This window comes from Octopus bimaculoides, chromosome 27 (assembly GCF_046866305.1).
Source record: "Octopus bimaculoides isolate indiv1 chromosome 27, ASM4686630v1, whole genome shotgun sequence".
Taxonomy (NCBI): domain Eukaryota; kingdom Metazoa; phylum Mollusca; class Cephalopoda; order Octopoda; family Octopodidae; genus Octopus; species Octopus bimaculoides.
In genome coordinates this window covers 11,383,147-11,405,646 of record NC_142954.1, presented here as the reverse complement: position 1 = coordinate 11,405,646, position 22,500 = coordinate 11,383,147, and the positions used below count along the sequence as shown (strand labels likewise).

The 22,500-nt window shown below is 38.5% G+C and overlaps 1 protein-coding gene across 2 annotated transcripts in view; it reads left to right on the top strand.

The window, feature by feature from the left end:
* Positions 1-22,500, top strand: part of LOC106876783 (receptor-type tyrosine-protein phosphatase N2) — a 144,626-nt gene that overhangs the window by 103,945 nt on the left and 18,181 nt on the right. For both annotated transcript variants that reach the window (XM_089343601.1, XM_089343600.1), the window contains 4 exons: positions 2,267-2,344; positions 4,107-4,226; positions 7,199-7,365; positions 22,162-22,215. In XM_089343601.1, the coding sequence (XP_089199727.1) occupies positions 2,267-2,344; positions 4,107-4,226; positions 7,199-7,365; positions 22,162-22,215 (419 nt within the window). The remainder of the gene's footprint in view (positions 1-2,266; positions 2,345-4,106; positions 4,227-7,198; positions 7,366-22,161; positions 22,216-22,500) is intronic.

Below are 22,500 nucleotides of genomic sequence, written 5' to 3'. Positions count from 1 at the left end.
AATAATAATTATTATTATTATTATTTGGCACCTGTAGAATATAAAGCAAGACATGACAGAGTCGGTCAGTATTTACACTGGACAATATGTCGGCAGTGTAAAATCAAAACCGCTGACAAATGGTATAAACACCATCCTGAAGCTGTGACTGAGGGAGAAAATGTATCGATTCTCTGGGACTTCCCCGTACATACCGACAAGGTTATAAAAGCTAATAAACCGGATATTATTATAAGAGATCAGACAAAAAAGATGTGTTTATTAATTGACATGTGTATTCCTTGCGATCATAATATAGCGGCGAAAGAATTTGACAAGATCAGTAAATATAATGACTTGCTAATAGAAATCGAAAAAATGTGGCACCTCAAGGCGACTACCATACCAGTGATTGTAGGATCTCTAGGAATGATAAAAAAAAAAAAAGGTACTGAGACCTATTTGAAAATGATACCAGGCTTACCATCCCTACAGGAAGTGCAAAAAATCGTGTTAACTGGAAAGACTCATGTACTGAGAAGAGCATTATCGCTGTGAAAGCAACATCCATTCATGAATTTATTTATTTATTAATTTTTTTTTACATAAATATTTTACCTGTGAATTTGCGTGTGTAAACTGGGAATGCATACAATGAGCTTCTCTGCCCTTGGTGTACGGAAAACACTCGGCGAGAAATGGAAGAAAATTTGAAGAAAGAAGAAAAAAAAACAACATGATAATAAGTATAAAGATTTGAAATGATGGATTGAGGAATTAGGCATAAAAACCTAGTTTAGTGCAGATCCAGAAAACAATGCTATTAGGGGACAGCTTGGATACTTAGGAGAGTTCTTGGCATTTAAGTTTACTTGTTGTAGCCTGATGTTAGGAATGTTTCTTTTCTGACAGTTTAAGCTGTTGTGCATAAATGAAATAATAATAAGAATAATAAGAAGAAGAAAAAGAAGATGAAGTGGAAGAGAACTTATCTGTGTGTGTGAGAAGGGGGTTCTTTAGTGGCAGAATGACCTTTTCAAGTTATATTTCCCCTCACACATAAAGGTATATGTGTATAAGTATACATATGTATGTATAGGTATATATATGCATGTATATACTCATGTATATATATGTGTGTGTGTATATATATATATATATATATATATATATATATATATATATATATATATATATATATATGTAAGCTTACTTGGAAATGGGTGCATGGCATTCAGTTAAATAATATATATATATATATGTATATATATATATATATATATATATATATATATATATATATATATATATATGTATATATATATATATATATATATATATATATATATATATGGGTACAGGACATCACCAACTGTGTAAACAACATGAAATACGAAAACAAATTAATTAAATACGCAAACAACAAGAGAATAAAATGGAAAACAGGACAAGTAAACACAGAGAATTACCATTCATCAGTTGACGGCTGTCTGTCTACTCTTCATTTTGAGCATTCAGCGACAATAGGAGTCTTCAAAGACAGTTGCTCCCGTAAATTCCAAATTAAAATTTAGGATTTATGGAGGGTCAAAGTTGGCAACAAAAACAGGACAGTGGAGACATACAAGGAAACCAAACAAGAACAAGCATGGATGGTCGTTAAGTCTCTTGAACTATGAATCCATATTATTCCTGAACATAAAACTTTTTCAAGCTCTATGTGTATGCACACATACACATATATGCTTCTTATATTGTATATACATATTCTTGTATATATATATATATTGTCTTATCTTCGAAACGTCAGGTTAGAATAGAGACAGCTGATGAAGGAATATTCCAAGTGGCTTTCCGTTCTCCTATGTGTTTGTTCCGTTGTCTGTAGTTCATTGTTCTAACGTCCTGTACCCTGATATGCATATATATACACATGTAGATGTAAGTATGTACATATATGTGTGTATACATGTATATATATTCTTTGTATTATTATATATATATATATATATATATATATATATATATATATATATATCTATACATATACATATATACAAGTATATATATATATATATATATGTATATATACAAGTATATATATATATATATATATATATATGTATATATATATATTATATATATATTATATATATATATATATATATATATATATATATATATATATATATACTTGTATATATGTATATATACACACACACACACACAAACATACACATGTACATGCCCACACATATACGATCTGTATCTCTCTCTCTATCCACAGACTGACCATGATCCAAAGAACCCAGCATATATTGCCACCCAAGGACCTTTGCCGCATACAGTTGCTGACTTTTGGCAGGTAAGTTGCAAGTTATTGTTGCTGTCGGTGTTAGTGTTGTTTGTTCTTGTTTACTTTGGCATCGTAATTGTTGTTGTTGCTGTTGTTGTCATTAAACCTCAAAGTCCACCCTGTTTCTACAATCGTGTTCTTAAAATTCTTCCATCCATGGTCACCCCATTATGTGTATCCTGGAGCTCCTGTGATTCATCTGAAGCTCATTTATGCTCCCAATGCATTGACTCCTAATCTGTCCTTCTGGTGCACTGGCAATGGTGTTTGCACGAAAGTGCACTGGCGCAGTCGTTACAGCATTAGCTCGATTGCCTTGCATTATTTGTTATGACTCAACGCATTCTGAGATCAAATCCCATTAGAGTCAACCTTGCCTTTCTTATGAGGTTCATAAAATAAGTACCAGCTGAGCACTGGGTTCATGTAATCAACTTGCTTCTGCCCTAAAATTGCTGGCCTTGTGCCAAAATTGGAAGTAATTATTATTATTATTATTTATTATTAATTATTATTATTATTATTATTATTATTATTTATTATTATTATTTTATTATTATTTTTATTATTATTTTTATTATTAATTATTATTTATTATTATTATTTTTATTATTATTAATTATTATTATTTATTATTATTATTTTATTATTATTTTTATTATTAATTATTATTATTTATTATTATTATTATTATTATTATTATTATTATTATTTCATCATCATCATCTAACGTCTGCTTTCCATGCTGGCATGGGTTGGACAATTTGATTGAGGACTGGTGAAACCAGATGGCTACACCAGGCTCCAATCTGATTTGGCAGAGTTTCTACAGCTGGATGCCCTTCCTAATGCCAACCACTCTGAGAGTGTAGTGGGTGCTTATTTTTATTATTATTATTTATTAACTATTATTATTATTATTATCATTATTATTACTATATTGTTGTAGTAATAGTAGTATTGATAATAAAAACAATAGTACTAATAATCCTTTCAACTAAAGGCACAAGGCCTGAAATTTCAGGGGAGGTGGGGGTTGTTGATTACATTAACCCCAATGTTTAACTGGTACTTATTTCATTGACCCCGAAAGAACGAAAGGCAAAGTTGACCTTGGTGGAATTTGAACTCAGAATGTAACAACTGATGAAATGTCACTAAACATTTTGCCTGGCATATAGGCACAGGAGTGGCTTGCTTACCAACCACGTGGTTCTGGGTTCAGTCCCACTGCGTGGCATCTTGGGCAAGTGTCTTCTTATTTCTTTACTGCTCACAAGGGGCTACACAAAGAGGGGACAAGCGGTTTAAGTCGATTACATCGACCCCAGTGCATAACTGGTACTTATTTAATCAAGCCCGAAAGGATGAAAGGCAAAGTCGACCTCGGCGGAATTTGAACTCAGAACGTAACCGCAGACAAAATACCACTAAGCATTTCGCCCGGTGTGCTGACGATTCTGCCTTAATAATAATAAATTAGAATAATAGTAATAATAATAATAATCTTTTCTACTATAAACACAAAGCCTGAAATTTTTGGGGAGGGGTACAGCCGATTACAGCAGCCCCAGTACTCAACTAGTACCTATTTCATTGACCCAGAATAGATGAAAGGAAAAGTCAACCCCAGTGAAATTTGAACTCAGAATGTAAAGATGGACGAAAAGCCGCTAAGCATTCTGCCCGGCGTGCTAACCATTCTGCCAGCTTGCCTACTGTCATAATAAAGATAATAATAATAATAATGGTGTTTGTTTTTGTTTATCAGATGGTATGGGAACAAGGCAGTGTTGTAATAGTGATGCTGACCAAACTAACGGAGAATGCTGACGCTATGTGTCATCGCTATTGGCCAGAAGAGGGCAGTGATCTTTATCACATTTATGAGGTAAGTGCACACCTACTCTCTCTCTTTCACATGCACACACATAGGCATATGTGAACACATATATGTACAAATATGCACGCCTACATACACACATGCACACACTAACAAACATACACTCAGACATACTTGCACAGCCTGGTGTAGCCATCCAGTTGCACCAGTCCTCAGTCAAATCGTCCAACCCATGCTAGCATGGAAAGCGGACGTTAAACGATGATGATGATGATGATGATATACAAATATATATATACACATATGCATATATATGTACACATGTATATCTACACACACACACACACACATATATACATACATTTAGATATCATCATCATCATCATCAACAGTGTTTAACGTCTACTTTCCATGCTAGCATGGGTTGGACGATTTGACTGAGGACTGGTGAACCACATGGCTCCAATCTGATCTGGCTGAGTTTCTACAGCTGGATGCCCTTCCTAACGCCAATCACTCCAAGAGTGTAGTGGGTGCTTTTACGTGCCACCTGCATGAGGGCCAGTCAGGCGGTACTGGCAACGGCCACGCTCAAAATGGTGTATTTTACATGCCACCTGCACAGGAGCCAGTCCAGCAGCACTGGCAACGACCTCGCTCGAATGTTTTTTCAATTTCAACTAGTGGTCAACATACTTAAAAATGTCCGAGAACCGTGAATTCTATTTAAATATAAACAATATGAGAGATCACTGTGTGGATCCCTTGTATGCTAAAAATAGATGTCAAACCATCTTACCACGAAATCTGTGTTCTCAACTTTGTAAGATGCAAGATGTTTACGAGCTAGACAAATGAAAAGAAATAAATTCCATTCCTTAAGGTTTTGACATGAACAATTCAATAATTGTCTGTGTCTCCTTTGACATTTTAACAGATATATTTATCAAAATTACATAAAAATATCTTGAAATACTAAAGAGTAAATTTATTCAATAAAATCGCCATTGGCTTCAACCATGGCCTCCAGACAACTTTGAAATCTCCTGCAACTCTTCTGGATGGTCTCCTTGTTTAAATTGGTGAATGCTTCCAGCAGCCACCCTCTTGAGCCAGGGCAGCACTACCTTCTCCAGGCACTTGATGTAGGCCTCCGTGTTGAGTTTGAGGCCATGTGGGAAGATGAATGAAGGCATAACGTTGCCATCACAAATGATCACTCCAAACACCATGATGTTGACTGGATGTTTGATTTTTATCACTCTCAGTACATGTCCTCAGATTGACGCCCAAGCACTCTGAAATGTTTGTATTGGAGCTTCCTACATGAATGCCAAGCAGTACAGTATGTTGTTTCCAAATTTCTGGCAGAGTGAATTTCATTATGGTGCTGTTTTTCTCACAGATGGTGCCCAACTGACCCTGTAGTCGACAAAATCAAAAACAATGTGCATGCGCATGCGCAAAATTAAAAATATAAAATGGCAACAATTTACTCATCGCACCTTGTTTATTAGTGTATAGATATTATAAAAGCATGATTCTGCAATAGCTGTATATATATATATATATATATATATGTATATATGTATATATGTATAGATGATGGACTCTCCCATTGCAGATGACATATGAGTGTTCAGTTTTTACTGAATGACCTGCACAAAAGATTTGTTCATTGTGATCAAATGTTCATGCCACGCATTAACTAACTCTCTCCATCAAATTGACGTTACCTGAACGTGGTGTACTACACATCAGGTGTTGAAGTGATTGGAGAGCAATATGAGATGAAGTGTCTGTGCTCAAGAATGCAGCACATCACTCGGTCTAGGAATTGAAACCATGACCTCATGATCGTAGGTGCAACACTCTAATCACCAAGCCATGTGCCCTCACACACAGATACACATGTATATGTATATTGAATGTCCTGAAGAAGGGCTTATAACCCCAAAATACAGAAAAACAAGTTAAAACTGCAACTTTGTTTTGTTTAGTTTTTCTCTTCATTTACTAGTTTACTTTGCATCTTCTCGCATTGTACAGGCCTTGCACAACAAAACTCTTTAAAATATATGCTAGGCCACTGGTTTTAAATTGATATTAATCAAATTAATATTCAATTTTTCAACCTTATTATTATTATTTAAATAACCATGTTCTCTAACTGGCAAAATTCACTGCAGAGAATTATTTCTGGCATTTGGCACGCCAGAACGAAGACTTTTGATAATACAGTTCTATATTTAAGAGATGAGGAATTATTTACATTATTTACATTATTTACATATGCAGATATGAATAGCATATGGGAACCGGTATTGAGGAAGGATAGAAAAATAATAGATTTATAAGACCTAAAAATTCACTCCATAATTGCCCACGGGCATATGGCGTAGTGGTTAAGAGCGCAGGTTACTAACCCCAAGATTCCGAATTCGATTCACGGCAGTGACCTGATTAATAATAGTAATAATAATAATAATTAATAATAGTAACATCGTTAGGAATGAGAACCCAGGCTCGAAACTTCCCCCAAGATACCTGACGAAGGCTGGAGGGTATATCAGCCGAAACATTGTGTTAACAACAAACAAGATGAGGGCAAATATCCGTCAAATGTAAATAATGTAAATAATGAAGACTTTTGAAATATAACCCCAAATGTAATTGGAAGAACTATATACATGTTCAATCTCATGCAGACATCTCGTGTATAGTTCTGCAAATTATATTGCTAAGACGATCATACTGAAGAGTTGCTGACAATTACGTAAGTAGTTGACAACGAAACCGGTCTATGATTAATCTTTATATTTTGTTTCTTTTCATTTGTCTTGCTCTCTTACATTCTGGTGTTTCCTGAATTTTCTTGAGAACAATCTTTTCTTAGTGGTCAGGCCATAGGTGGTCTACTTCTAACAAAATAGATGTCCACTTAGTGGTCATCCCTCTTATATGTATGTTGAAACACACATGTAGGTATATGTCTAAAGCAAGTTTTTCCAACTGTACAGGTACATCTGGTCTCTGAACATATCTGGTGTGATGACTACCTGGTACGCAGCTTTTACCTGAAGAATCTACAGACCAATGAAACACGGACTGTTACCCAGTTCCACTTCTTGTCTTGGCTTGATCTCTCCATTCCGACATCGGTGAAGGTTTTGCTTGATTTCCGTCGGTCAGTATTCTTATCTCTCTCTCTCTCTCTCTCTCTCTCTCTCTCTCTCTCTCTCTCTCTTCTCTCTCTCTTCATCTTTCTTATCTCTTTCCTTCTCATCCTCCCTTCTTACACCCATCTCTCCCTGCTCCCTCTGTCTTCCCTCCTCGTCCTCCCCTCCTTCCCTGCCCTTCTCCACCTCTCACCTTTACACTCCAGCCTGCTGTATGTTCCATCCTCTCTCTTTGTTTCTTCTCTTTCCTCCTTCCACCTCCTCTTCTTGCTTTATTCTTCTTGTCTCTCTCCCGCCTCCGTTCTCCAATCCTCTCCTACTCCCTTTTTCTTCCACCTCCTCTCTACCCCCCTCTCTCTCTCTCTCTATATATATATATATATATATATACTCTTTACTCTTTTACTTGTTTCAGTCATTTGACTGTGGCCATGCTGGAGCACCGCCTTTAGTCAAGCAAATCGACCCCCAGGACTTATTCTTTGTAAGCCTAGTTCTTATCCTATCAGTCTCTTTTTGCTGAAGCGCTAAGTTACGGGAACATAAACACACCAGCATCGGCTGTCAAGCGATGTTGGGGGACAAAAACAGACACACAAACACACACACATATACATATACTACAGGCTTATATATATATATATATATATATATATATATATATATACGACGGGCTTCTTTCAGTTTCCGTCTACCAAATAAACTCACAAGGCATTGGCCTGAGGCTATAGTAGAAGACACTTGCCCAAGGTGCCATGCAATGGGACTGAACCCGGAACTGTGTGGTTGGTAAGCAAGCTACTTACCACACAGCCACTCCTGCACCTATCTACATCTATATATATTTGTTTCTTTCTACATATATCTATATATAGAGAGATATGTGGCACATTGCTGTACTCAAGAAGCCCTGCCCACCACAACAAAATTGAGAGCCCAGAAACCATGATACCACCGAAAAAGCATTAGTGTGGGTGCTAGTGCCACTTAAAATGCAGAGGTGCTGGTGCCACATAAAAAGTGCTGGTGCCATGTAAAAAGCATTCAGTACACTCTGTGGGGTGTTTGGCATTAGGAAGGGCATCCAGCTGTAGAAACCATGCCAAAAACAGCCAATAGAAACTGGTGCAGCCCCTGACCTTGCCAGTCCCTGACCTTGTCAGTCCCTGTCAAGCCATCTGACCCATGCTAGCATGGAAAATGGACGTTAAATGTTGATGATGATGATGATGATTATATATATATATATATATATATATATATATATATATATATATATATATGGGAGAATATACAAAAAATAACAACAGACGAGGACAGGTGGTGTAAATAACAAAAGTATATATTAGTATGACGCTCGGGAATACGGAAAGTCTTTGACGTTTCGAGCTACGCTCTTCAACAGAAAGAATACGGAGACAAGGAGAAAAACACGGAGAAAAAAAATTGAATAGTGTTCAGTCAATGGTCAATCATAATAATGGCCGATCATAACATATATATATATACACTTCTTCCATCCTCTCTCTCTCTCTCTCTCTCTCTCTCTATATATATATATATATATATATATATATATATATATATATATGTATATATATATATATATATACTTTTTCCCCCTCTCTCGCTCTTTCCATATATAACTGGCAATCCATCAGTTATTATGACAAGGATTCCCCAGTTCATCTAAGCAATGGAACAACTTGCTCATAAAATTAACGTGCAAGTGGTTGAGCACTCCATAGACATGTGTACCCTTAACGTAATTAATTCTCTGGGAGATTCAGCATGACACAGAGTGTGACAAGGCTTCACTTCCAATGTGACCGCGTGTGTAACGTTGGCAATTTTTGCTCTCCGTCTTCCCTTCTTTGGACTTTTTCTCTATTCCTGATGAAGAGCTCCGCTCGAAACGTGAAATCCTCTTTCTTTCCTTTCCTTTCCTGAGCGTCCAATAACACTGTACTTATTCCACGTCCTTGCGTTATTGTTCTTTCTTTCTTGCTTCATGTTTGGATTTACGATGCATTGTAAGCTTGATTTTTTATAGGCGCAGAAGTGGCTGTGTGGTAAATAGCTTGCTTACCAACCACATGGCCCCGGGTTCAGTCCCACTGCGTGGCATCTTGGGCAAGTGTCTTCTACTATAGCCTCGGGCCGACCAAAGCCTTGTGAGTGGATTTGGTAGACGGAAACTGAAAGAAGCCCGTCGTATATATGTATATATATATGTATGTGTGTATCTGTTTGTGTATCTGTGTTTGTCCCCACAACATCGCTTGACAACCGATGCTGGTGTGTTTATGTCCCCATAACTTAGCGGTTCGGCAAAAGAGACCGATAGAATAAGTACTAGGCTTACAAAGAATAAGTCCTGGGGTCGGTTTGCTCGACTAAAGGCGGTGCTCCAGCATGGCCACAGTCAAATGACTGAAACAAGTAAAAGAGTAAAAGAGTATATATATATATATACTTTCTCTCCTTTTTTCTTCCATGCTTCTCTCTGTCCTTTTCCCGACTTATTCTTACCCCTCTCTCTCTCCTCTCTCTCTCTCTCCTCTCTCTCTCCCCTCTCTCTCTCTCTCCTCTCTCTCTCTCTCTCCTCTCTCTCTCTCTCCTCTCTCCTCTCTCCTCTCCCTCCCTTCTCTCTCTCTTTCTCCATTTTCCTTCCATCTCTCTGCTCTAGCCCTCCACTTCATTTTACTCTCTCCCATCTACATCTCTGCCTACACCATATCATCTCCCATCTATACTCCTCTCCACTCTCCATCGTCTAACCACCCTCCTCTTCTCACCCTCTCTATATCTCTCTTCTTTTTCCCTTCCTCCCTCTCTCCTTGTTTACTACTAACACTCCTCCTCCTACTCCTACCACACAACTCAAGTATCCTTAGTTCATCTTTGAGCCAGTCTGCCTGACTGATAAAAGGGTTTCACCTAAGGCCTGCTATTTCCTAATTGCTATTATTGTTGTTACCATTGTTGTTGTCTAACTCCAGCAGATTTCTGATCAAAGGCAACCCGGCCATGACCACCCCAGAGCAACATTATTAAAAATGTCCTTTATTAGGTTTTAAGGTTGTATCTTTTGAGGGGAAATTTGACTATCATTTCTAGTATGGCCAATGACCACACATAAGGTTTCTCCTCCTTGGCCCATGATAGACAAATGTTGTAAATGTTTAGCCCTAGGTCAGACATGGTCAAGCAGACCTATCATCAAAGACATTCCAGCCGTGACCATTCTGCCTGAGTATCTAGGACTAATTAGTATCTGATGTGTTCTCTCTTGTTATTGTGAAAGTTTAGCTCTAGGTCAGCAGACCTGTAAGCAAAGATGCTCCAAGAGCAATACCATCCTGTCTCTACTACTACTACCACCACAACCACCACCGTTGTCAGATTGACTACTACTACTACTACTACTATTACCACCACCATTGTCAGATTGACTACTACTACTACTACTACTTCTATTACCACCACCATTGTCAGATTGACTACTACTACTACTACCACAACCACCACCATTGTCAGATTGACTACTACTACTACTACTACTACCACAACCACCACCATTGTCATATTGACTACTACTACTTCTACCAGCTTGACTGCTACTACTACCTCTACTACCAGCCTCCCCACTACGACTACTACTACAACTACCACCATCACCACAACCACCAGTTCGACTTCTTCTCTGACTACTACTACTACTACTACGACTTCTACTACTACCAGCACGGCCACCACTACTACTACTACTAGCACATTTTGTTTTGCATGCTGAAATTTGTCGTTTAATTTCTGTTGTTGATTGCAGCAAACCCCTTCTGCACTGCCACCACCACCACTAACACCTGAACCACCACCACCCTTTGCACCACCACTAATAATGCCTTAACCCCTTTTTCCCCCCTTCTCAACCTTACCAATGTCACTACCACCACCACCACCACCATCCATGTGAACACATTCAAGGCCCAGCAACATGTACCCCCGTTCCCTCCTCACCCCTCTACCTTTGCCACTCTTGCCACCCACCACCACCATAATACCACTCACATCCAGCACCCCACCCTTCTACCTGTCTCACTTCACCATCAAACCAGCACCACCGCCTTCACACTCTATAACTACCATCCATTGAATGGACCTCACTGTCTTCACCCACAGCCATACCAAACCATGCCCGCCACCATCACACCATTATAACTACCACTACCATCCACCACCACCACCACCACCACCATTGCCATCACCACTACCACCATTACAAACAGTAACAATAATGCCACCACCAAACACCACCACTACCGCCAGCACCAACATCAACCACCACCACCATCATCATCACAAACACCACCATCATAAAATACCATCCTCCCTCCAACACCGTCACCACCACCACCACCACCACCATGTCTTTCTACCAACTGCTCCTTCCTTCCATGCCATTGGTCACTGACCTTTGTGTGTAAGATTTTGGCATGGTGTTGGCATACCACCACTGCCACCACCTCCCACTTTCCGCCCCACCGCCAACTCCTACCATCCCACCACATCCATGCAACCTGTACCAACCATTTAACTATCCTCCACGACCACCACTACCATCATCAACACCACTGTCTCCACCACCACCACCACCACTGTCTCCACCACCACCACCACCACTGTCTCCACCACCACCACCACTGTCTCCACCACCACCACTGTCTCCACCACCACCACTGTCTCCACCACCACCACCACTGTCTCCACCACCACCACTGTCTCCACCACCACCACTGTCTCCGCCACCACCACTGTCTCCGCCACCACCACTGTCTCCGCCACCACCACCACTGTCTCCACCACCACCACCACTGTCTCCACCACCACCACTGTCTCCACCACCACCACCACTGTCTCCACCACCACCACCACTGTCTCCGCCACCACCACCACTGTCTCCACCACCACCACCACTGTCTCCACCACCACCACTGTCTCCGCCACCACCACCACTGTCTCCACCACCACCACCACTGTCTCCGCCACCACCACCACTGTCTCCACCACCACCACTGTCTCCACCACCACCACTGTCTCCACCACCACCACTGTCTCCGCCACCACCACTGTCTCCGCCACCACCACCACTGTCTCCACCACCACCACCACTGTCTCCACCACCACCACTGTCTCCACCACCACCACTGTCTCCACCACCACCACCACTGTCTCCACCACCACCACTGTCTCCACCACCACCACTACCACCACCACTGTCTCCACCACCACCACTGTCTCCACCACCACCACTGTCTCCGCCACCACCACTGTCTCCGCCACCACCACCACTGTCTCCACCACCACCACCACTGTCTCCGCCACCACCACCACTGTCTCCACCACCACCACCACTGTCTCCACCACCACCACTGTCTCCACCACCACCACTGTCTCCGCCACCACCACCACTGTCTCCACCACCACCACCACTGTCTCCACCACCACCACTGTCTCCACCACCACCACTGTCTCCACCACCACCACCACTGTCTCCACCACCACCACTGTCTCCACCACCACCACCACCACCACCTCCACCACCACTACTGATTCTTGTTCCCTCACTAACACCTCTTCTACCATTCACTGAACCATTCACACCTACCCATCCACCCGCCCACCTACCCGTCTACCTACCCACCTATCCACCCACCCTCTGCCAGTTCTTGATGTTGACGCACTAACATATCGGCTGTCCTGGAAGCTTTTGTGATTTAGCGATTGTACATTGAACAAATTGCATAGTCACAAAAGTGATCAGGTCTGTTGACGTTTTCTACTACCACCACCACCACCACCACCACCATCACTGCTATTACCATCACCAGCACTAAAACTACTGCTACTACTACTACTACTACTACTACTACTACTACTACTACTACTATTACTACTACTACTAATACCACTACTATTGAAGTTGCTTACTATCGTTGCTTATACTCAACTGCTAACTCTGTCACTACTACTACTACTACTACTACTACTACTACTACTACTACTACTAATCATCATCATCATCATCATCATCATCGTTTAACGTCTGCTTTCCATGCTAGCATGGGTTGGACGATTTGACTGAGGACTGGTGAAACCGGATGGCAACACCAGGCTCCAATCTAATTTGGCAGAGTTAGATTGGAGCCTGGTGTTGCCAATCTAACTCTGCCAAATTAGATTGGAGCCTGGTGTTGCCATCCGGTTTAATAATAATAATCCTTTCTACGATAACGTGCAAGTGGTTGAGCAATCCACGGACATGTGTACCCTTAATGTAGTTCTGGGGGATATTCAGTGTGACACAGAGTTTGACAGGGCTGGCCCTTCGAATTTCAGACACAACAGAAACAGGAAAAAAGAGTGAGAGAAAGGTGTGATGAAAGAGTACAGCAGAGTTCGCTACCAACCCCTGCCGGAGCCTCATAGAATTTCATGTCTTTACGCTTAATAAACACTCACAACGTATATATATATATATATATATATATATATATACATATATATATATATATATATATGTATGTATATATAATCAAATTAAGCAACAAGGATATCCAGAGGTAATGCAGTATGATTGTTTCATGCAACTCCCTTTAACTGAACTTGTCCTGCATTACCTCTGGATATCCTTGTTGCTTATTTTGATTTTAATCACCTTACTTTGAAATTGTATGGATAATACTGTAATACATTCTGGTGCCTCAACTTAAGTATCATATTCACCTGAATTTAAATATATATATATATATATATATATATATATATCATGTATGTATATATATATGTTATGTATGTATATAGATATATGTTATGTATATGTATATATATATATATATATGCATGTATATATATATATATATATATATATATATATATATGTATTTATTATTATTACAAATTCAAGATATTTACCAATAGATAAGCATCTCCTATTTCAGGGTAATCTCATGGTATGGTATATGCAGAGAAAATTAAATCAAATAAAATAATTAAAATAACATAAAATAAAATTAGTTAAATATATATATATCTTACCTGTTATCAATCTGCGGGGAAAGAAGGTAGTACAAGTAATCGCTACACGTGTTTCTGTGCTGGTGTGGTGTGTATTAAGTCTATACTTTTTCTTTTGAATTATCTTTTTATTTCCAGTTTTCCCTGTTATAATATGAAACAGCATGGTCAGGGGACCATGAAGTTTTGTACAAAACAAATGGAGAACAGGACTTCCATTTCTTTAAGATAAAAAACAAATAAAATAAAATATAAAGAAATAGAAGAAAATAAAATAGACTACACACTTAATCGTCAGTCACTCATAAAATCTTAATACAGTTCAACAAAAAGTAACACTAGAGGACTACCATGTGTTTTACAAACTCAAGGTGGAGCCTCCATTTTTTATAAAATTCATCTTGCTTGTTTTCATTATATGATCTGTTTTTTTTCAATTAGATATCTGTCATGCACAAAGTTTGTAACGTTGAGAGTGTTTTCTTGCCACTTTGCTTTTGTATATAAAAAATATTGCTAATAATATTAGCAAGGAGCGCAGGAGTGGCTGTGTGCTAAGTAGCTTGCTAACCAACCACATGGTTCCGGGTTCAGTCCCACTGCATGGCACCTTGGGCAAGTGTCTTCTACTATAGCCTCGGGCCGACCAAAGCCTAGTGAGTAGATTTGGTAGACGGAAACTGAAAAGAAGCCCGTTGTATATATATATGTATATATATATATACCGGAGTAAGCACATGAAATATGCAACAAGGTGGAAAAAAGAGTACTCAAATACGTAAAACTCAGAGTAACAGTCTTTTGTTATATATCTGCTGCTTTTAAATAAAGTATATATATATATATATATATATATATATATATATATATATATATATATATATACATATGTATGTGTGTGTATATGTTTGTGTCTGTGTTTGTCCCCGCAACATCGCTTGACAACCGATGCTGGTGTGTTTATGTTCCCATAACTTAGCGGTTCGGCAAAAGAGACCGATAGAATAAGTACTAGGTTTCCAAAGAATAAATCCTGGGGTCGATTTGCTCGACTAAAGGCGGTGCTCCAGCATGGCCACAGTCAAATGACTGAGACAAGTAAAAGAGTAAAGTCAAAGATGGCATCAGTCTATGTGTTTTTTTCGCAATCCGAACATGTATGCGCTTTTTATACAGCAAATCTAAGAAGCATTGCCAGAAGACCTGTACACATTCACACTGCCAGAAAAGGTGTGACACCCTCTCCACCTTACGTTGACAAAAAAGTGCACAGGTTGCTTTTGGCCAGTTCAATCTTGAATAATAGAGAATTAATTGCTAAAATATTGGGTATAATTCTAAACTGGAACCATCGTAATTTAGTATCTGTTGTTGTCTTTATAGGTAGTAAAAATATTTTCTCCCACTCCAGTTCAGCAAGTACACACTCTTCCCATTTGTGTTTAAATATTAAACTAGTCTCAACATTGTTTAAAACATAGTAGTATTATTTGGCTCCTTTCCTAACAGACATGAGCTTTTGGATAGACATATTATCATCTAAATGTTGGAAAGCAGTAGGTTTGCTTATTTTTAAAGGCTATATTTAATACATAAATCCACCAGTGAATCCTCAGGCTATGTATATTATTATCACATATGGGTAATAGTTAAAAATTACAAGTTAAAAACTATATTAAAAATAGAAATTAGAAATATATTTAAAAATGTTAACTACCAAAAGTACAATTGAGATATATATTGAAAATGGTCTACCTAAGGAAATTTTAACGATTAAATTAGAAACATATCAAAACTTATAATTTATTTAAATAAATATTATAGAAATTATATTACTTGTAATAATTTAGCGTTATTTCAACAGCTCTACAATACGAGTTGTTTCGGAACAAGCAAACGAAAAAACCACAACTTACAAACACATTTACCCTATGTACGACCATATCACAAAATAAATTCAATAACTAAATTACAACTAACTCCTAAATATGTAACTAAATACAGTGACAAATCGATTAAGTCACACAATAATTATAATCCCTACCGTCTTCCATAGTATACCATAAAAGTCAAAGCTTAATAATCACATTCATTCAATCAATCAATTTATAGGCAGGATTAAGCACTAATAAACCATAGCAAAGAAAAATATAAAACAATGTACATTGTATCGGTATAGTAGTAAACTGCAATAACTGAATTATATGTTAAATCGTGACTAATCTTTAAGTCCATATAAATGATAATCCCACCAGTCTTCCATAGTAACTGCTGGAATGAAAGTTAAAGCTTTATATAAATCTCACCGAAACAAAGCAAACATGATTAAAATTAATTTAACTAATAACAACTTTGTGTGAAATATGTGTAGATATATATATGTGTATGTGTGTGTGTGAATTGTACATATGTATGTATATATGTCTATAAATTTATGTGTATATATGTATATGTATATATGTATGAGTATGTATATATATATATATATATATATATATATATACTTTATTTAAAAGCAGCAGAAATATAACAAAAAAACCGTTACTCTGAGTTTCACGTTCCCATTCATCGGACAGTTTTGTTATATATATATATATATATATATAATATTCTTCCACAGAGCCTGAGGAACCTGCACAAAGTAGATGTAGGGGTTTTTAAATCAAAGCTGGACCTCTTCCTGTTGAAAGGCCCCAATGAACCTACCTCATGCCAAGAGGTGCAAATGAGGGTAGCTACATCAAGTGATTATGTGAGTTGGATTATGAGGCTCAAAGATGAACTGAGGATATTTGAGCCACAGTCTGCCTGACTGATAAAAGGGTTTTATTTGAGTTGTGTAGTAGGAGTAGGAGGAGGAGTGTTAGTAAACAGAGAGAGAGAAGGGAAGGGAAAAAGAAGAGAGTTGGAAAGTGATTATGTGAGTGGTCCTTTTTTGTATTGTCTTCATGGTGTCTTTCGTGCCGTGGAGCATCCTGATGAGGGAAGTGTCCGGTTCTTTTGAAATATGAAATCCATGCCATATTAACTGACATGTTTCCGAAATGGCCCGTAGATGAAACTAGTGGACCCATTGAACATTGTCTCTAATTTGAGTATGTCCGTTTAAGACTGTAAAATATCTGACTTTCAACTTTCCACACGCTTTGTGTTCTAACTTGAAATCTTTAGTCCTTATAACACATCCTATGAACTTATAAGTTACTATATCCTATTTCATATCAACGTATTCTATTTTAAAATGCCTATGTATTCATAAATGTTCTTATATATTTTTAAATATCTAAGTGTTTTAAATATTCTATGTGCTTGTATTCTGACCTCTAAATTTTAATTCCTCTATAGTATATCGTGTGAATTTATAACTCACTATGTCTTATATAATATCGACCTTTTTGTATCTTATGTTTATATTTTGTACTTATTTTACTTATATATTTTTAAAAATGCCTTTGTATTTATAAATGTTTTTAAATATTTTTGGATATTTGTGGGCTTATGAAAATATGTATATGTCTATTTGCTTGTATCTTATTAATACTTCTGTTGTGTTAAGCTTTATGCAGCTTTATGCAGCTTTATTAATGTCGAGTCGAACATGTATTCCGAATAGATGGCGCTCATCTACCAAAGATGATCTTCTCTCTGAGCTGGTGCCTGGAGCAAGAGACTCTGGAAGGCCACTGAGGCGATACAAGGACAGTGTGGAAACTTCCCTTGAGGCCTGCGGCATTTCAGCCCATGACTGGGAATCGCTTGCCTCTGACCGCGGCGCTTGGCATCCAGCTGTCCAAAAGGGTGTTAGGCTGTTCAAGGAAAAGTGCCTCAGGAGCCTGGACCAGAAGCAACAAGCCCAAAAAGAGAGGATCCCCCAACCCTACTTCAGCTGTTACGTGCCCGACGTGTGGCCACATCTCCGCGTCTGCCTTTGGGCTCCGCTCCCACCTCCAGCATCACTGACGTCATTGTCAAACCCTGACAGACTTCCATTATATATATACATATATACATATATATATATATATATATATATATATATATATATATATATATATATATGTATATATATATGTATATATATATGTGTGTGTGTGTGTGTGTGTGTATATGTATATATAAAATTTCTTTCTTGAGAGATCTTGCTGCATGCAATCAATTCCTATCCATAGCACTCGTGGAAACTCACCTCAGCCCTGATTTCGAGGATGCAGAAGTACACGTACCAAAATATGCCATACTGCGAACAGACAGAAGGGAAAGGAGCCATGGTGGAGTTGCTGTGTACATCCGTGATGACCTCACACCCCAGGTCTTACTGTCATACTAAAATTCGGTATGTGACACTCTAATTGTATACATAAGACAACATAATATAGTTATATGCAATACATATTGCCCACCAGATGCTCCAAACCACGCAGGCAAGTTTGAAGATTGCCTCACAAGAATTAAAGAAATCCTCATGCAACTGGAACACCACGTGACCATATTTCTTATGGGTGATTTCAACTTCCCCAACATCAAATGGCCCGAAGGTCTCATACACTCAGGAATGACTCATTGCAAGCAAGCACAGGTGGAGTCCCTGCTCAACCTCACCAATGCCCTATTCATGGAGCAAGCTGTACTCAGATCAACTAGGGCTAATAATGTTCTGGATCTCTGCTTCACGAACAATATGGACATCATTCATAATGTGAAAGTTATGCCAACATTAGTCTCGGATCACAACATAATAGAGCCGTCTATGTTTGGGCTGAAAATAACCAGAGACATACAGCCTAAAGGAAGCACCCAAAATCTCTCTAATCTGAACTTCCACAAAGCAGACTGGAAATCGATCCAGAAAGAGATCCTCAGAGAGGATTGGCCAAAATGTCTCTCCACACCAGACATTGACATGAAACTAGAATGTTTCATGTTTACTGTGCAAGCCATATGCCAGAAATATGTCCCAGAGCACAAGGCCACAACAAATAGGAACAAAATTCCAAGGGAGAGGAAGATCCTCATGAGACGACGGACAAAGGTTGCAAATCGATCAACCAACATCCCAAAAATAGCGAAAGGTCTCGCCTAAAAACGACACTGATGGAGATTGAAAAAAGGCTGCAACAATCCTATGTGAGGGAGAAAGCAGACAAAGAAGCCTGGGTTATAAAAAACATTAAGTCAAACCCAAAGGCCTTTTTTCATTATGCGAAAGAAACAACTTCAGTACGCTGAAAGATAGGACCCCTCCTCAAAAAGGATGGCTCCCTCACAGACAGTCCAACTAGGATCAGTGAGGTACTGAATGAGCAATTCAAAAGTGTCTTCACCACTCCATTGGAACACAGATAAGTGAACAAACCAGTGGATTTCTTTGCTACCTCCCCTATAACCAGTGAGGCAGTTACGATGGAATACATCGACATTAGCGAAGAAGATATAATACTATCCATAGATGAAGTGGACACAAACTCAACTGCTGGTCCGGATGGTTTCCCAGCAATCCTCCTCAAATCGTGTAAGCATGCCCTGGCAAAACCCCTCCAGATCCTCTTCCAGAACTTTCTTGCAAATGGCAAACTGCCAAGCAAGCTGAAGGAAGGAATAATATGCCCAATCCATAAAGGGGGAAGCAGAGCAGATGCCAAAAACTATAGGCCTGTCTCTCTGACTTCACACATCAGCCAAGCAAGCTGAAGGAAGGAATAATATGCCCAATCCATAAAGGGGGAAGCAGAGCAGATGCCAAAAAACTATAGGCCTATCTCTCTGACTTCACACATCAGCCAAGCAAGCTGAAGGAAGGAATAATATGCCCAATCCATAAAGGGGGAAGCAGAGCAGATGCCAAAAACTATAGGCCTATCTCTCTGACTTCACACATCAGCCAAGCAAGCTGAAGGAAGGAATAATATGCCCAATCCATAAAGGGGGAAGCAGAGCAGATGCCAAAAACTATAGGCCTATCTCTCTGACTTCACACATCAGCAAAGTCATGGAAAGGATAATCAGAGGAAAACTGATCGCATTCCTTGAAGAAAATAATTGGCTTTCGACCAGGTAGGAGCTGCCTGACACAACTCTATCTAAGAAAAAAGGAATGTTACAGAAGCAGTGATATCACCTGAAATCCAACAAGATTAAATGCTTCTGTAACATTCCTTTTTTCCTGGATAGGGTAGATTGCTGGCCCAATACGGACCCAATTTCATCTCTGTGAAGATGTTCTCCTTATTAGTCTTGTCTCTATTCTTTGACTTGTGTAGCATGGAAGGCTCCAGCTGGAGCTTGCAAGTCAATGGAAGAGCTTTTAGGGTTATTGAGGCACACATCATACTGCAACATGGTGTAGAAACAACCTATTTTTACCTTTGGGAGGAAGTGGTCCATATTAGTGTGGCCTCTACCCTTTGGCTTGCCCAGCATGGAAGGCCCTTCCAAGGCCATGCACTCCTCTGGCTCAACTTGCAAGGTCATTGAGGTACACAAGCCACCATAGTACAAGAACTGAACCTTGTAGTGAACACATACACTCACACACACACAAGCACACATACACACACTCATACATACACACACATGCACACTCATTCAAACACACACATGTTCAAGTTTGTGTTGAGAATTGCTGTCGAGATTATCTTCCCTTCTCTTATGAAGCTGGACTCATTCGGCACTTGATAACTGTGATATATCCTCTAGAGGCAAAGATGATTTTAATAATGTAGGAGCTTATGTTTTATGGTGTTTGATAAATTACTACTTTTTTACATGCACACCTATTTGTACTATTTTCTATTTTTAATTGACTAAGAGTTACAAAAATGACTCAAAAGATTGAGAAGTTTTTTCAAATGGTACATACCAAACTGGCTTCAAATCTGAAGATAGGAGCTATCAAATTTGAAATCATTTTCATAAAGTACCATGCATGAAACCCTTGGTACAATATCTCTTGTTTCTTCTACCAAACCTACATAAACGCATACATATACGTGTGTTTATATATATAGCAATAAGAAAATTGAGGGGATTAATAGGTGGTTTTCATCAACTTGCAGACATAAACAAGTAAATTGACACAATACAATGTCTGTAAGTTGATGAATACCAACTTCTAATCCCCTCCATTTTCTTATTGCTATATAAATTAATGGTAAAATAACTTTTTACCCTTACCTATTTATTGCACTTGGTAATGTAATTGCCATGCAATGAAAAAACACTAGTGTAATAATAATAGGGTATTCTTCCAGCATTATATTGGATAGATATTATCCCTTAGTGAGTTGGATTCACAACCCCTAACTTTCTTCGATATATATATATATACTCACACACACGTGTGTGTGTGCATGTATGTATATTTCAATGTATAACACATAAATTTTAGTATGTGTATATGTATGATTCATTATGCCTTAGCAAAGAATTTATGCTTTCTCTCTCAAAAGGATTATGAGAAATAATAATATACATTTGTATTTTGTTCTCCATGTATGAACATTAAATCAACTGTACACACACACACACACACACACACACATATATACATACATTCATCAGTCATACACGTTTATATGTTCTGTTCCTATATATGTATATATATATATATTTGTATGTGTATGATATCTATTAATTACAGTTAAATTATCTATATTATTCTCTCTTTCTCTCTCTTTCCCTATTTATTCTATGATTTTACCAAATTCCTCGGTGGCACCTCATCATCTCAGGAAGGTGAACAAATCATTCCGTGGACGTTCCTGTCCCATTGTTGTGCACTGCAAGTAAGTCTCTTCTTTTACCATTTTCTGCCATTTTTTTTCTACTGGTCTGGTTTCAGTCTCTAGACTTTGACCATGCTGGGGCAGCAATTTCAAGGGCCCTTGTTAAGATGGTCATATCAATTGCTGGTACACTCATTTCAGCCTCGTACATACTTTATCGATATCTGTTTGTTGTACTGCTAGGTTTACTCTTTCAGATGAAGTACCAGGCTTAAAAAACATAAAAAGTACGGGGATTGATTCGCCTGATTGAACTTCTTCAAGGCTCTGCTCCAGTATGGCCAC